This window comes from Mesoplodon densirostris, chromosome 15, assembly GCF_025265405.1.
Source record: "Mesoplodon densirostris isolate mMesDen1 chromosome 15, mMesDen1 primary haplotype, whole genome shotgun sequence".
NCBI lineage: Eukaryota > Metazoa > Chordata > Mammalia > Artiodactyla > Ziphiidae > Mesoplodon > Mesoplodon densirostris.
The window spans coordinates 25,106,820-25,124,379 of NC_082675.1; the positions used below are offsets into that span (position 1 = coordinate 25,106,820).

The 17,560-nt window shown below is 49.7% G+C and overlaps 4 gene segments (V, D, J or C); all 4 read left to right on the top strand.

Moving 5' to 3' along the window:
• Positions 1–1,320: 1,320 nt before the first annotated feature.
• LOC132502447 (immunoglobulin lambda variable 4-3-like) lies at positions 1,321–5,171 on the top strand. The segment is given in 3 exon segments: positions 1,321–1,336; positions 2,914–3,240; positions 4,936–5,171. Coding segments are annotated over 3 exon segments (579 nt in total).
• Positions 5,172–5,254: 83 nt separating this feature from the next.
• On the top strand, positions 5,255–5,832 carry LOC132502449 (immunoglobulin lambda variable 3-19-like). The segment is given in 2 exon segments: positions 5,255–5,300; positions 5,447–5,832. Coding segments are annotated over 2 exon segments (432 nt in total).
• A 3,377-nt stretch (positions 5,833–9,209) lies between these two features.
• On the top strand, positions 9,210–10,409 carry LOC132502450 (immunoglobulin lambda variable 4-3-like). The segment is given in 3 exon segments: positions 9,210–9,255; positions 9,368–9,714; positions 10,341–10,409. Coding segments are annotated over 3 exon segments (462 nt in total).
• A 2,250-nt stretch (positions 10,410–12,659) lies between these two features.
• LOC132502451 (immunoglobulin lambda variable 3-19-like) lies at positions 12,660–17,067 on the top strand. The segment is given in 3 exon segments: positions 12,660–12,705; positions 12,851–13,180; positions 16,994–17,067. Coding segments are annotated over 3 exon segments (450 nt in total).
• The last annotated feature ends 493 nt before the right edge of the window (positions 17,068–17,560 follow it).

The window sequence follows — 17,560 nt, forward strand, 5'->3', positions numbered from 1 at the left end:
TTTCTGCAAATGAAAACTACAACATCTAAGATTACAATAAACTGAATGAGACTGAGACCACATACATGCTGCAGAAGATCACTGAACTTGATGAAATAGGAGCAGAAAGTATTCAAAATCAAACACAGACCTCCCCCCAAAAAATAATGAGAATTGTCATCCCCTGCCGAAAACCCACCCATGTGGCCTGAGAAAAAGTCTCCTCTTAGCAAATTTTGCCCATCATTTCAGGGTCTAGAATCTGACACAAGCTCAGTTTGATGAGTTTAGGAAAGTTAAGCTCCAGACCCAAGTGGCCTTAGAAAGACTAAGGAGGCCAGCAGGAGAGGGTGAGGGTGTCCATGGTGATCTGGAACAGAGCTCCTGAGACCTGGTGGGCGCACTGAATGGGTTGAGGGGCCCCACCGTCCAGTATGAACTCACCTTAAGTAATTACATCTGAATGGACCCTATTTGCAAATAAGGTCCCACTCTTGGGCACTGGTGGTTAGGACTTCAACCGGCAATTGTTAGAGGTCCTACAATATGTTCTGTGTTTTGGTGTGGCCAGAAAATTTTGTCAGTGGCAAATCCCAAACCCAAGACCTTTCCCTTCCATCCTATTCCTACATCCACTATTCCACTGTCTCTGCTTTCTATGAAGTATATGGATAAGGATTAAGGATATTCATAGATGGAAGAGGAATAACTATTCTTGTGTGCTTCATACATATCAAGACCCATCTGCATTCTTCCTACTTATTAACTTGTTTAATCACAACTAATCAATGAACAAGCATAGCCATTATATCCCATCTTACAGATGCGGAAGCTGAGGCATGAAGGGCAGAGCAACTTGTTTCAAGTCAGAACTGGAACGGGGCAGACCCGGCAGCAAAGAGGTCCCTCCTCCCGAGTTCCTGGACTTCCCCACCTTCCTGTGGCCTCTCACGGTGCTTCCCAAGCTAAGACATGGCCTTTCTTGAATGTGCTAGCAAGTTCTCTCTCCTATTTCAGACACAAGTGACTGACATTGTGACTTTGCACTGCTGCCCTATCCATTACATACACTATTTGAACCACATATGTAATTTTAAATTATCCAGTAAACACTTTCTAAAAATTAGGAGAAACCCATGCCGTTAGTCTCCATAATAGGTTTTGCTTAACTAAATTACTTGAAAATATCATTTCAATATGAATTAAATATAAAAATATTGATACATTCTACACTATACTATCCTAAATCTTTGAAATGTGCTGGGTATTTCAGATCTACAGCACATCTCACTGCGACCACCCACATTGCATGTTGAGAAGCCTCATTGGCTTGTGGCCACCATGTTGGACAGAGCAGGTGAGATGGATGAGGTTTCCTTGGGGTAACCGTGCCTGTAGTACATACTCACCACACAAAGAGTTGATGTAGGGTCCTAAGTCCACAGTCTTTGCTGGAGAGGAACTGCTGATCCATTTTCCACCCAGACCAGGGATATTGAGGGTACCTCAAAATGAAGAGATTTAATACATGTATCCGTGTGACCTCTTTCTCAAAGACAAGATAGTAAATACAACTACAATTTTAAAGGTGGTTCTGAATCGTTAAACACATTTTTATTATAGTCTGTAAAGTGAATGGCAATACTCGGTACATTTTTAGGTAAATAGTGTCACATCATCCCTTTCAGTAGGGAGATCATTTCCATAAACCCCACAAGTCATAAAGTCATATTTTGTGAATAGATCTATATGGAAAGGTGAACCATAGGAATATTTTATTGACATTGGATACGGATCACCTGAATACAGAAGAGAGGGTGGTGACAGGAGGGGCTCAGGAGGCCTGGAGTGATGATGGAGGAAAGTATTGGGGGTTTTGAGGGGGCAGGGTGGGGAGGGGGATGAAAGGTCAGGCTCTGAAGTCAGTCCCTTGGATGGAATCTTGACCCATGCATCCTTGTCTGGAGGAATCTGGGAAAATCATTTACCCTCCCAATGATGGCTCCCCCTCTTTAGACTGGGGTGAGGTTGTGCCTTCAGCAGAGGGCGCTGTGGGATTATTATGATGCCAGGTGAGGTGCTGCAGGAAACTCACCGAGGGTCTGGCATATACTGGGGGCTCAAAAGTTGTCATTCTAGGGCTTACCCGGTGGCGCAGTGGTTGAGAGTCCGCCTGGCGATGCAGGGGACACGGGTTCGTGCCGCGGTCCGGGAGGATCCCACATTCCGCGGAGAGGCTGGGTCCGTGAGCCGTGGCTGCTGAGCCTGTGTGTCCGGAGCCTGTGCTCCGCAACGGGAGAGGCCACAACAGTGAGAGGCCCGCGTACCGAAAAAAATAAATAAATAAATAAATAAATAAAATAAAGTTGTCATTCTATTAAAGTAGCTACATGTTTAGGAAGACGCCCATCTTGGGGGCACCAAGGGGCCCTTTGGGGCCTGGCTGGCACCCTCATAGGTCCAAGTTCCCTGGGGAGGGCTCAAGTGCAAAGGGCATGACTGACGCTTCTTTGAAGACACTTCTCTTGAGGAGAGTAAATCTGTCTCTGAAACCCACACGAGGCCCTTCTTCTGACCCCAGGGAGTCCCCAGCGTGAGGCCCCTGGGCTCAGGGCTCAGCCAGGAGCTGAGACACAGGATGGGGAGGGAGGAGTAGATTTGCATTCACTGCTCCTCCCTTTTCGAGCTGCAAGGGGAGAGGATAAGACAGAGAGTTGGAGAGGCCAGTCCAGGTGGGCAGCCTCAGTGCAGAGCTCGCAGAAGGACCTCCCACCATGACCTGGGTGCCTTTCTACCTCCTGTCCCTCCTGGTTCAACACAGGTCAGAGTGGCCCAGGGACTCGGGGGCCTCCCAGCCCCTCCCTCCAGCACAGTCTTGAGGGTCACCTGCCCAGTGTCAGTGGCATCAGCCAAACCTTGCATTTCTGTCTGCAGGTCTCTGTTCTCTGCCTGTGCTGACCCAGACCCCGTCTGCATCTTCTTCCCTGGGAGGCTTGGCCAAGCTCACCTGCACCCTGAGCAGCGAGCACAGCACGTACTTCATTTACTGGTATCAACAGAGAGTAGGGCAGGCCCCTAGGTATCTGATGAAGCTGACCAGTGACGGAAGTGTCACCAAGGGGGATGGGATCCCCGACCGCTTCTCAGGCTCCAGCTCTGGGGCTGACCGCTACCTGACCATCGCCAACATCCAGTCTGAGGACGAGACTGAGTATATCTGTGGTGTCAGCTATAAAACCGACGGCCAATATGGATACCACAGTGACCCAGACAAAGGGGAAATGAGGCCAAAACCTCCCTCCCATGCCCTCCATCCCACGGCACCAGGGAGAGCTGTTCCCTGTCTGTCCCAGGAGTCCTGACCTTTGAATCTTCCCCTTGTAAACCCCTCACCCTCAACTTCCCTCCGAGTAAACCTAACCCCATGTAGGTCCCACCACAATCACATGCCCTGGGGCCTGCGCTGCTAAGAAGTGAAGACAGCAGGAGCCTGTGACGGACACACAGAGGGACACACGGCAGGATGTGAGGACAAGGATGGAAAAGGGAAGACGATGAGACCATAACCTGCTGTGCTTAGATGGCGACCCACCAGGGAGGGGTCTGCCCCTATGGACTCGATCAGAGAGAGATGGATACCCATTCGAGGGCATCTCTCTGGTCAAGGTCATAATAGGGTCAGGGTCTGGGTGAGAACATTGTCAGCCTGTCTGTGAAAGGGACTGATGAGCAGCGTGGAGGATGGTATCTCCTCCCAGGTTGGTCCGCACCTGTGGACATAGGATTAGTGACCTTATAAGAAGAGACCAGAAACACACCCCCAACCCTGAGTGACCCACTGAGACAGACCATCTAAAGACAGAGCCAGAAAGTGCCTTCAGGGAGCCGTGGGAGAGCTTGCACTGAAAACAATGTTAGGGCATCTCGATCACGGACTTCTGACCTCCAGAAGCATGGAAAGTAAATTTGTGGTGTTTAAGCAACATGTGGGTGGTATTTTTCCATGGCTGCCTGAGCTGACTAAGACAGGAGCTGGGAACACTTGCGTGTAGGTGTTTATGGGAGCATTAGTCTTCATTCCTCTGAAATAAAATCCCAAGGGTACACTTCCTAGATTGTACAGTAATTGCATGTTTAGTTTCATAGTAGCTGCAAAGCTGTTTTCTAGGGTGGCTGTTCCACTTTATATTCCTACCAGCAACACCTGAGCTACCAGTCCCTCTGCTGCGCAGCCAGCGTTGGTTTTCCCACTGTTTTTTACTTTAGTCTATCGGCTCCATTCTGACTGGTGTGTACTGGCAACTCTTTAGGGTGTGACTGACATTCCCCTAACGACTCACGGGGACCATCTTTCCGTGTGTTCATCGGACATCTGTACATTCCCGAAAAAATGTCTGTTCACATCATTTCCCAAATTCCACTTGCATTTTAGTTGTTTTGTTTATTGATTAGTTTCGACACATTTTTTAATGTATATACAAGTGTTTTGATGAATATGTGAGTGGAAAGTATTTTCTCCCACTTTACTGGATTTTTCAACACCATAAAAAGGACTTTTATAGACCAAATGCTTTTCATTTGAGTACATTTCAATTTATCATCTTCCTTTTAGAAATCATGCATGTATTGTCAAGTCCAAGAATTCTTGCCTAGGTCTAGATAAGGAAGCCATTTTTCCTTTATTTTAAAAAACATAAAATGAAAAAGAATATATATGTTGATTTGAATCACTTAGCTGTGCACCTAAAACTAAAACAACAGTGTAAATCAACTATACTTCGAAAAAGAAAAGCAAAAAACTTTAAAGAAATTTAATAAAAACTCTGCCAGAGGTACATGACCAGTGTCCCTGTATCTGCTGCTGGAATTCTGGGCTCTCGCAGCAGCATGACCGTGGTCCCCGCGGTGCCAGCTTCAGGCACTGTCCAGCCTACCACACGATAACCTCATCCGCAGAAGGACGCTTTTGTGTCCCCAAGGCCCAGGGGGGAGCCCAGGAGCAGACTGGGAGGTGTGTGCACATGCTGGGGCAGGGGCAGCCTTTCTCCCTCAGCACCAGAGAGAGTTGTGGGGACCTGGGCTCAGGCCTGGAACTCAGGTCCCACTTGAACTCCTCCTTGGATCCCAGCTGTTCTCTGCTCAGCAGGGAGCCGGTCACAAGGCCAAAGGTGGCAGGAAAGAGATTTGCATGAGGACACCCCTTCTGAGGATAAGAGAGGCCCAGAGGCCCCACTCCAGCTGTGAGCTCAGAGGCAGAGCTCGGGGCATCTCCACCATGGCCTGGACCCCTCTCCTGCTCCCCCTCCTCACTCTCTGCACAGGTGCTGCCCCCAGGCTCAGCCCGAAAAGTGACCAGAGCTCAGACTAGTCCAGAACTTCAGCTCAGCACAGGAGCTGCTGCAGGGGGCATGAGGCGACAGGGATGAGACCCTCTTCCTCACCGTCACTCTCCTCTCCTCTCTTGCAGGTTCTGTGGCCTCTTCTCAGCTGACTCAGCCACCTGCGGTGTCCATGTCCTTGGGACAGACGGCCAGGATCACCTGCCAGGGAGACAACTTAGGAAGCTATTATGCTTACTGGTACCAGCAGAAGCCAGGCCAGGCTCCTGTGCTGGTCATTTATAGGAATAGCAACCGGGCCTCAGGGATCCCTGACCGATTCTCTGGCTCCAAATCAGGCAACACAGCCACCCTGACCATCAGCGGGGCCCAGGCCGAGGACGAGGCTGACTATTACTGTGCATCAGCTGACAGCAGTGATTATCCTCACAGTGACACAGGCAGACGGGGAAGTCAGACACAAACCCCCTCGCTGTCTGGCTCACACTCTCCTCCAGTCCCAGGAGGACTATGAACAAAACAGTGACAGGTTTGGCCTGGTTCCTCAAGATCTGAGACCCCCAGGCTGCCCCTCCTCCCAGCTCTCCAGGCAGGCTCTGCACAGGGGGCTCAGGAGTGATTATGGGCTGGCAGGACCAGGCTGTCTCAGTGTCTCGGCAGTGGTGTTGACTGGAGGAAATAAGGCCTGAATGAAGGACAGACAGAGAGGGCAGAGACCCAGTGCTAGTGGACCCTGGATGTCCACATGGTGCTGACTGGCCACTCATGAGCCCAAATCTCTTGGATGCATGCCCAGAACCACCCAGCTCATCAGAGCTCTGGAAACTACAGTATCCCGTGACAACCTGGACACCAAACATGGCAAAGCAGAACAGTGGACAGAGTGGGGGCCACCATGTCCCTACCCGGGCTCACCCACCTCAAACCCAGTTGGGGCCCCTGGCAGCTCCCAGCTGTGCCCTCCCTGGGGAGGGCTGTCATTGTAGAGACAGTCCCCCCAAGGTCGTGTCCCCTGGTACCATCTAAAAAAGTGTGAAAGCAAGTACAGAAAGGATTTAACTCTGACCAAGTACCTTTGCTGAAACTAAAAAACATAAGAAAGAAAGAACATAGGGAAAAACAAAATATCCCATACCCAGCAAGGAAAGATTCACAATACCTGAATATCAAAAATTTCCTGTAAGGAATGAGAAAAATAAGAGTCAGAATAAGTACAAAAATCAGTTAATCCAAACTTGCCCTGAATGGCCCAGATGATGTATTTGATAGACAAGGACACAAAAGCAACTTTTATAGTTATAGTCCATTTGTTCTTGATGTTGAGGAAAGATTGAACATGTTAAATGGAGACACAGAGTGTAAAAACATGATCCACATTGAATTTCTGCAAATGAAAACTACAACATCTGAGATTAAAATAAACTGGATGAGACTGAGAGCACATAGATGCTGCAGAAGAAGATCACTGAACTTGATGAAATAGCAGTAGAAACTATTCAAAACCAAACACAAGCCCCTCAAAAAATGATGAGAGATGTCATACCCTTCCCAAAGGCCACCCATGTGGCCTGAGAAAAAGTCTCCTCTTAACAAATTTTGCCCATCATTCCACGGTCTAGAGTCTGACACAAGCTCAGTTTGATGAGTTTAGGAAAGTTAAGCTCTAGACCCAAGTGGCCTTAGAAAGACTAAGGAGGCCAGCAGGAGAGGGTGAGGGTGTCCATGGTGACCTGGAACAGAGCTCCTGAGACCTGGTGGACTCACTGAATGGGTTGAAGGGCCCCTCAAGCCAGTATGAACTCACCTTAAGTAATTACATCAGAATGGACCTTATTTCCAAATAAGATCCCACTCTTGGGCACTGGTGGTTAGGACTTCAACTGGCAATTGTTAGAGGTCCTACAATATGTTTGTGTATTTTGGTGTGGCCAGAAAATTTTGTCAGTGGCAAATCCCAAGCCCAAGACTTTTCCCTTCCATCCCATTCCTACATCCACTATTCCACTGTCTCTGCTTTCTATTAAGTGTATGGATAAGGATTAAGGATATTCATAGATGGAAGAGGAGTAAATATTCATGTGTGCTTAATACATATCAAGACCCATCTGCGTTCTTCCTACTTATTAACTTGTTTAATCATAACTAATCAATGAACAAGCATCACCATTATATCCCATCTTACAGATGCGGAAGCTGAGGCATGAAGGGCAGAGCAACTTGTTTCAAGTCAGAACTGGAACGGGGCAGACCCGGCAGCAAAGAGGTCCCTCCACCCGAGTTCCTGGACTTCCCCACCTTCCTGTGGCCTCTCACGGTGCTTCCCAAGCTAAGACATGGCCTTTCCTCAATGTGCTAACAAGTTCTCCCTCCTATTTCACACACAAGTGACTGACATTGTGACTTTGCACTGCTGCCCTATCCATTACATACACTATTTGAACCACATATGTAATTTTAAATTATCCAGTAAACACGTTTTAAAAATTAGGGGAAACCGATGCAGTTAGATTCCATAATAGGTTTTGCTGAACTAAATTACTTGAAAATATCATTTCCAATAGAATTAAATTTAATAATATTGATACATTCTACACTACACTATCCTAAATCTTTGAAATGTGCTGGGTATTTCAGATCTACAGCATATCTCACTGCGACCACCCACATTGCACGTTCAGCAGCCTCATTGGCTTGTGGCCACCATGTTGGACAGAGCAGGTGAGATGGATGAGGTTTCCTTGGGGTAACCGTGCCTGTAGTACATACTCACCACACCGAGAGGTGACGGAGGGTCCAAAGCCCAGAGTCTTTGCTGGAGAGGAACTGCTGATCCATTTTCCACCCAGACCAGGATATTGACGGTACCTCAAAATGAGGAGATTTAATATATGTATCCGTGTGACTTCTTTCTCAATGGCAATATAGTAAATAAAACTACAATTTTAAAGGTGGTTCTGAATCGTTAAACACATTTTTATTATAGTCTGTAAAATGAATGACAATAGTCTACATTTTTCAGTAAATAGTGTCACGTCATCCCTTTCAGTAGGGAGATCATTTCCATAAACACCACAAATCATAAAGATGTACTTTGCGAATAGATCTAGATGGAAAGGTGGACCATAAAGAATTTTTTGTTGACATTGGATACGGATCACCTGAATACAGGGGAGAGGTTGGTGACAGGAGGGGCTCAGGAGTCCTAGGGTATGGATGGAGGAAACTATGGGGGGTTTAGAGGGGGCAGGGTGGGGAGGGGGCTGAAAGGTCAGGCTCTGAAGTCAGTCCCTTGGATGGAATCTTGACCCATGCAGCCCTGCCTAGGAGAATCTGGAAAATCATTTACCCTGCCAATAAGGGCTCCTCCTCATTAGACTGGGGAGAGGTTGTGCCTTCAGCAGAGGGCGCTGTGGGATTATTATGATGCCAGGTGAGGTGCTGCAGGCAACTCACCAAGGGTCTGGCATATACTGGGGGCTGCAAAGTGGTCATTTTAGTAAAGTAGCTACATGTGTAGGAAGACATCAATCCTGGGGGCACCAGGTGGCACTGTGGGTCCTGGCTGGGACCCTCATAGGTCCAAGTCCCCTGGGGAGGGCTCAAGTGCAAAGGGCATGACTGACGCTTCCTTGAAGACACTTCTCTTGAGGAGAGTAAATCTGTCTCTGAAACCCACACGTGGCCCTACTTCTGACCCCAGGGAGCCCCCAGCGTGAGGCCCCTGGGCTCAGAGCTCAGCCAGGAGCTGAGACACAGGATGGGGAGGGAGGAGTAGATTTGCCTTCACTGCTCCTCCCTTTTTGAGCTGCAAGGGGAGGGTAAGACAGAGACCTGGAGAGGCCAGTCCAGCTGGGCAGCCTCAGTGCAGAGCTCGCAGAAGGACCTCCCACCATGACCTGGGTGCCCTTCTACCTCCTGCCCCTCCTGTTCAACGCAGGTCACAGTGGCCCAGGGACTCGGGGCCTCCCTGCCCCTCCCTCCAGCACAGTCCTGAGGGTCACCTGCCCAGTGTCAGTGCCATCAGCCAACCCTTGCATTTCTGTCTGCAGGTCTCTGTGCTGTGCCTGTGCTGAACCAGACCCCGTCTGCATCTTCTCCCCTTGGAAGCTCGGCCAAGCTCACCAGCACCCTGAGCAGTGAACACACCACGTACTACATTGCGTGGTATCAACAGAGAGTAGGGCAGGCCCCTAGGTATCTGATGAAGCTGACCAGTGACGGAAGCGTCACCAAGGGGGATTGGATCCCCGACTGCTTCTCAGTCTCCAGCTCTGGGGCTGACCGCTACCTGACCATCGCCAACATCCAGTCTGTGGACGAGACTGAGTATATCTGTGGTGTCAACTATAAATCTGGTGGCCAATATGGATACCACAGTGACACAGACAAAGAGGAAGTGAGGCCAAAACTTCCCTCCCGTGCCCTCCGTCCCACGGCACCAGGGTGGGTCTGTCCCCAGTGTCCTGACCTTTGAATCTTCCCCTTACAAACCCCTCACCCCCAACCTCTCCCCGAGTCACCCCCAGGGAGACGCAGACACACGTTAAAATTTAAGTGGTTTTGACGAGGTGAGATTCTGGTTCTTCCTCACAGGCCTGTGTGGGCAATGCTGGGAGAGACCAGCCCAGCCCAGGGCGGAACAGGACACTGGGAATGGGCTGAGGGGAGATGACCCTTTCCCCAGTAGCCCCCAGGCCCTGTGCTCCAAGTCTCTAAGGGAAGGAACACAGATCTTGGCGTCCAGAGGCGATATGCAGGTCATGGTACCAAGTGTCCTGACTTGGGTGCCCCGTGTGCAGAGCAGGACCCTGGCCAGGACTGAGGGCTCAGCAGGAAGCACTGGGCCTCTGGGGAGGGAGGATGAGAAACTTGATCCCAAGGTGGGTGCAGAGCTGGGTCCTTAGTGAGTCAGGGGGCGGTGAGGGGGTCTGTGGCAGTACAGACTTGGAGCTTGGCCGGGCTTCTCCTGCTGGAGAAGGGTCTCAGCTTTGGTGACAAGAATTGCTCCCCTTTCGCCCACAGGACGTTCTAGGGACCGGCCAGCACAATGTCCGCTGGGACAGCAGCAGGGATGGGGAATGGGGATGCTGAGCTGGAGAATATGGTCCCCTTAGGGCAGTCGGACCCCCAGTGACTGAGGCCTGAGAGGCAAAGTCCAGGATCTGTCCGTGGCCTGGAGGACTCCATCGGGGCAGGAGAGGAAGAGGGGGCTGGTCTTCGCAGGAGGGATGACAGGGGGCCGGGGGCAGGACTGGACAGGACATCAGGGCTCCGTGCTGCAGTGACCTCTGTCCCCGACTCACCGGGACTCACAGGGGACACAGGGCCCTCTCTGTCACCCCGTCTGGGAAAGGGTTGTCCTCTCCAAGGGTTTGCTGTGATTTTGTCCCAAACAAGGCCTCCTGCAGTTCCCTCTAGTGGAGAGTGTCCTGCTCCCCTTACACTGTAGGAAAGGGAACCAGGAGGATGGCACTGAGTAAGCCCATCGCCATGCAGGTCCCACCACATCCACACGCCCCAGGGCCTGTGTTGCTAAGAAGTGAAGACAGCAGGAGCCTGTGACGGACACACAGAGGGACACACGGCAGGATGTGAGGACAAGGATGGAAAAGGGAAGACGATGAGACCATACCCTGCTGTGCTTAGATGGCGACCCACCAGGGAGGGGTCTGCCCCTATGGACTCGATCAGAGAGAGATGGACACCCATTCGAGGGCATCTCTCTGGTCAAGGTCATAATAGGGTCAGGGTCTGGGTGAGAACACTGTCATCCTGTCTGTGAAACGGACTGATGAGCAGGATGGAGGACGGTATCTCCTCCCAGGTTGGTCCGCACCTGTGGACATAGGATTAGTGACCTTATAAGAAGAGACCAGAAACACACCCCCAACCCCGAGTGAGCCACTGAGACAGACCATCTAAGGACAGAGCCAGAAAGTGCCTTCAGGGAGCCGGGGGAGAGCTTGCACTGAAAACAATGTTAGGGCATCTCGATCACGGACTTCTGACCTCCAGAAGCATGGAAAGTAAATTTGTGGTGTTTAAGCAACATGTGGGTGGTATTTTTCCATGGCTGCCTGAGCTGACTAAGACAGGAGCTGGGAACACTTGCGTGTAGGTGTTTATGGGAGCATTCGTCTTCTTTCTCTGAAATAAAATCCCAAGGGTACAATTCCTAGATTGTTCAGTAATTGCATGTTTAGTTTCATAGTAGCTGCAAAGCTGTTTTCTAGGGTGGCTGTACCACCTTATATTCCTACCAGCAACACCTGAGCGACTGGTCCCTCTGCTGCGCAGCCAGCATTGGTTTTGCCACTGTTTTTTACTTTAGCCCATCGGCTCCATTCTGACTGGTGTGTAGTGGCAACTCTTTAGGGTGTGACTGACATTCCCCTAACGACTCACGGGGACCATCTTCCCGTGTGCTCATCGGACATCTGTACACTCCCGAAAAAATGTCTGTTCACATCATTTCCCAAATTCCACTTGCATTTTAGTTGTTTTGTTTATTGATTAGTTTTGACACATTTTTAAATGTATATACAAGTGTTTTGATGAATATGTGAGTGGAAAGTATTTTCTCCCACTTTCCTGGATTTTTCAACTCCATAAAAAGGACTTTTATAGAACAAATGCTTTTCATGTGAATACATTTCAATTTATCTTCTTCCTTTTACAAATCATGCATGTATTGTGAAGTCCAAGAATTCTTGCCTTTGTCTAGATAAGGAAGCCATTTTTCCTTTTTTTTTTAAATATAAAATGAAAAAGGATATATATGTTGATTTGAATCACTTTGCTGTGCACATGAAACTAAAACAACATTGTAAATCAACTATACTTCGAAAAATAAAAATAAAAAAACTTTAAAGAAATATAATAAAAACTCTGCCAGAGGTACATGACCAGTGTCCCTGTATCTGCTGCTGGAATTCTGGGCTCTCGCAGCAGCATGACCGAGGTCCCCACAGTGCCAGCTTCCAGCACTGTCCAGCCCACCACAAGATAACCTCATCCCCAGAGAGGATGCCTGTGTGTCTCCAAGGCCCAGGGGGGAGCCCAGGAGGAGACTGGGAGGTGTGTGCACATGCTGGGGCAGGGGCAGCCTTTCTCTCTAAGCACCAGAAAGATTTCTGGGGACCGGGGCTCAGGCCTGGAACTCAGGTCCCTGTTTAACTCCTCCTTGGATCCCAGCTGTTCTCTGCTCAGCAGGGAGCCAGTCACAAGGCCAAAGGTGGCAGGAAGGAGATTTGCATGAAGACACCCCTTCTGAGGATATGAGAGGCCCAGAGGCCCCACCCCAGCTGTGAGCTCAGAGGCAGAGCTCGGGGCATCTCCACCATGGCCTGGACACCTCTCCTGCTCCCCCTCTTCACTCTCTGCACAGGTGCTGCCCCCAGGATCAGCCCGAAAAGTGACCAGAGCTCAGCCTGGTCCAGACTTCAGCTCAGCACAGGAGCTGCTACAGGGGGCATGAGGCTGCAGGGATGAGACCCTCTTCCTCACCCTCACTCTCCTCTCCTCTCTTGCAGGTTCTGTGGCCTCTTCTCAGCTGACTCAGCCACCTGCGGCATCCGTGTCCTTAGGACAGACGGCCAGGATCACTTGCCAGGGTGACAGTTCAGGAAGCTATTATGCTAGCTGGTACCAGCAGAAGTCAGGCCAGGCCCCTGTGCTGGTCATTTATAGGAATAGCAACCGGGCCTCAGGGATCCCTGACCGATTCTCTGGCTCCAAATCAGGGAACACAGCCACCCTGACCATCAGCAGAGCCCAGGCCGAGGACGAGGCTGACTATTACTGTGGTACTGGTACTGGTTACAGCAGTGGTGATCTTCACAGTGACACAGGCAGACGGGGAAGTGAGACACAAACCCCCTCACCGTCTGGCTCACACTGTCCTCCAGTCCCAGGAGGACTATGAACAAAACAGTGACAAGTCTGGCCTGGTTCCTCAAGATCTGAGCCCCCCAGGCTGCCCCTCCTCCCAGCTCTCCAGGCGGGCTCTGCACAGGGGGGTCAGGAGTGATTATGGACGGCCTGGACCAGGCTGTCTCAGTGTCTGGGCTGTGGTGTTGACTTGAGGAAATAAGGCCTGAATGAAGGACAGACAGAGAGGGCAGAGACCAGTGCTAGTGGACCCTGGATGTCCACATGGTGCTGACTGGCCACTCATGAGCCCAAATGTCTTGGATGGATGCCTAGAACCATCCAGCTCGTCAGAGCTCTGGAACCTCCAGGATCCCGTGACACGCTGGAACCCCGGACAAGGCAAAGCAGCACAGTGGAGAGAGTGGGGTCACCACGTCCCTCCTCCGGGTTCACCCACCTCACACACATGCTGGAGCCCCTGGCAGCACCCAGCTGTGCCCTCCCTGGTGAGTGCTGTCGTAGAGACAGTTCCCCCACGGTCGTGTCCCCTGGTTCCATCTAAAAATGTGTAAAAGCAATTACAGAAAGGATTTAACTGTGACCAAGTACCTTTGTTGAAACTAAAAAAAAATAAGAAAGAAAGAACATAGGGAGAAACAAAATAGCCCATGTCCAGCAAGGGAAGATTCACAATACCTGAATATGAAAAATTTCCTGTAAGGAATCAGAAAAATAAGAGTCAGAATAAGTAGAAAATTCAGTTAATCAAAACTTGCCCTGAATGGCCCAGAAGATGTATTTCATAGTCAAGGACAAAAAAGCAACTTTTATAGTTATAGTCCATTTGTTCTTGAGGTTGAGGAAAGATGGAACATGTTAAATGGAGACATAGAGTGTAAAAACCTGAACCAGATTGGATTCCTCCAAATGAAAACTACAACATCTGAGATTAAAATAACCTGGATGAGACAGAGAGCACATAGATGCAGCTGAGGGTCACTGAACTTAATGAAATAGCAGTAGAAACTATTCAAAATCAAACACAGATCCCCCCCCCCAAAAATGATGAGAGATGTCATCCCCTGTCCAAAACCCACCCATGTGGCCTGAGAAAAAGTCTCCTCTTAACAAATTTTGCCCATCATTCCATGGTCTAGATTATGACACAAGCTCAGTTTGATGAGTTTAGGACAGTTAAACTCCTGACCCAAGTGGCCTTAGAAAGACTAAGGAAGCCAGCAGAAGAGGGTGAGGGTGTCCATGGTGACCTGGAACAGAGCTCCTGAGACCTGGTGGGCACACTGAATGGGTTGAGGGGCCCCTCAATCCAGTATGAACTCACCTTAAGTAATTACATCTGAATGGACCCTATTTCCAAATAAGGTCCCACTTTTGAGCACTGGTGGTTAGGACTTCAACTGGCAATTGTTAGAGGTCCTACAATATGTTTGTGTAGTTTGGTGTGGTCAGAAAATTTTGTCAGTGGCAAATCCCAAGCCCAAGACTTTTCCCTTCCATCCCATTCGTACATCCACTATTCCACTGTCTCTGCTTTCTATTAAGTGTTTGGATAAGGATTAAGGATATTCATAGATGGAAGAGGAGTAAATATTCATGTGTGCTTAATACATATCAAGACCCATCTGTGTTCTTCCTACTTATTAACTTGTTTAATCAGAACTAATCAATGAACAAGCATCCACATTATATCCCATCTTACAGATGCAGAAGCTGAGGCATGAAGGGCAGAGCAACTTGTTTCAAGTCAGAACTGGAACGGGGCAGACCCGGCAGCAAAGAGGTCCCTCCTCCCGAGTTCCTGGACTTCCCCACCTTCCTGTGGCCTCTCACGGTGCTTCCCAAGCTAAGACACGGCCTTTCCTGAATGTGCTAGCAAGTTCTCTCTCCTATTTCAGACACAAGTGACTGACATTGTGACTTTGCACTGCTGCCTTATCCATTACATACACTATTTGAACCACATATGTAATTTTCAATTATCCAGTAAACACTTTTTAAAAATTAGGGGAAACCGATGCAGTTAGATTCCATAATAGGTTTTGCTGAACTAAATTACTTGAAAATATCATTTCAATATGAATTAAATATAAAAATATTGATACATTCTACACTACACTATCTTAAATCTTTGAAATGTGCTGGGTATTTCAGATCTACAGCACATCTCACTGCGACCACCCACATTGCATGTTCAGCAGCCTCATTGGCTTGTGGCCACCATGTTGGACAGAGCAGGTGAGATGGATGAGGTTTCCTTTGGGTAACTGTGCCTGTAGTACATACTCACCACACCAAGAGGTGATGAAGGGTCCAAAGCCCAGAGTCTTTGCTGGAGAGGAACTGCTGATCCATTTTCCACCCAGACCAGGATATTGACGGTACCTCAAAATGAGGAGATTAAATACATGTATCCGTGTGACTTCTTTCTCAAACGCAAGATAGTAAATACAACTACAATTTTAAAGGTGGTTCTGAATCGTTAAACATATTTTTATTACAGTCTGTGAAATGAATGACAATAGTCTGTACATTTTTCAGTAAATAGTGTCACATCATCCCTTTCAGTAGGGAGATCATTTCCATAAACCCCACAAGTCATAAAGTTATATTTTGTGAATAGATCTAGATGGAAAGGTGGACCTTAAGGAATATTTTATTGACATTGGATACGGATCACCTGAATACAGAAGAGAGGGTGGTGACTGTAGGGGCTGTGGAAGCCTGGAGTAAGGATGGAGGAAACTTTGGGGGTTTTGAGGGTGCAGGGTAGGGAGCGGGCTGAAAGGTCAGGCTCTGAAGTCAGTCCCTTGGATGGAATCTTGACCCATGCAGCCCTGCCTGGGAGAATCTGGGAAAATCATTTACCTTCCCTGTAAGGGCTCCTCCTCATTAGACTGGGGAGAGGTTGTGCCTTCAGCAGAGGGCGCTGTGGGATTATTATGATGCCAGGTGAGGTGCTGCAGGCAACTCACCAAGGGTCTGGCATATACTGGGGGCTGCAAAGTGGTCATTTTAGTAAAGTAGCTACATGTGTAGGAAGACATCAATCCTGGGGGCACCAGGTGGCACTGTGGGTCCTGGCTGGGACCCTCATAGGTCCAAGTCCCCTGGGGAGGGCTCAAGTGCAAAGGGCATGACTGACACTTCCTTGAAGACACTTCTCTTGAGGAGAGTAAATCTGTCTCTGAAACCCACACGTGGCCCTTCTTCTGACCCCAGGGAGTCCCCAGCATGAGGCCCCTGGGCTCAGGGCTCAGCCAGGAGCTGAGACACAGGATGGGGAGGGAGGAGTAGATTTGCCTTCACTGCTCCTCCCTTTTTGAGCTGCAAGGGGAGGGTAAGACAGAGACCTGGAGAGGCCAGTCCAGCTGGGCAGCCTCAGTGCAGAGCTCGCAGAAGGACCTCCCACCATGACCTGGGTGCCCTTCTATCTCCTGCCCCTCCTGGTTCAACACAGGTCAGAGTGGCCCAGGGACTCGAGGCCTCCCAGCCCCTCCCTCCAGCACAGTCCTGAGGGTCACCTGCCCAGTGTCATTGCCTTCAGCCAATATTTGCATTTCTGTCTGCAGGTCTCTGTGCTCTGCCTGTGCTGACACACACCCCGTCTGCATCTTCTTCCCTGGGAGGCTTGGCCAAGCTCACTTGCACACTCAGCAGTGACCACAGCACATACTACATTGAGTAGTACCAACAGAGAGTAGGGCAGGCCCCTAGTTATCTGATGAAGCTGACCAGTGGCGGAAGCGTCACCAAGGGGGATGGGATCCCCAACCACTTCTCAGTCTCCAGCTCTGGGGCTGACCGCTACCTGACCATCGCCAACATCCAGTCTGAGTACGAGTGGTGTCAACTATAAAACTGATGGCCAATATGGATACCACAGTGACCCAGACAAAGGGGAAGTGAGGCCAAAACCTCCCTCCCATGCCCTCCGTGCCATGGCACCAGGGTGAGCTGCTCCCTGTCTGTCCCCGGAGTCCTGACTTTGAGTCTTCCCCTTGCAAAACCCTCACCCCCAACCACTCCCCGAGTCACCCCCAGGGAAACGCAGACACACGTTAAAATTTAAGTGGTTTTGACGAGGTGGGATTCTGGTTCCTCCTCACAGGCCTTTGTGGGCAATGCTGGGAGAGACCAGCCCAGCCCAGGGCGGAACAGGACACTGAGAAAGGGCTGAGCTGAGATGACCCTGTCCCCAGTAGCCCCCAGGCCCTGTGCTCCAAGTCTCTCAGGGAAGCAACATGGATCATGGCGTCAAGAGGCCACATGCAGGTCATGGTACTAAGTGTCCTGACATTGGTGCCCCGTGTGCAGAGCAGGACCCTGGCCAGGACTGAGGCCTCAGCCGT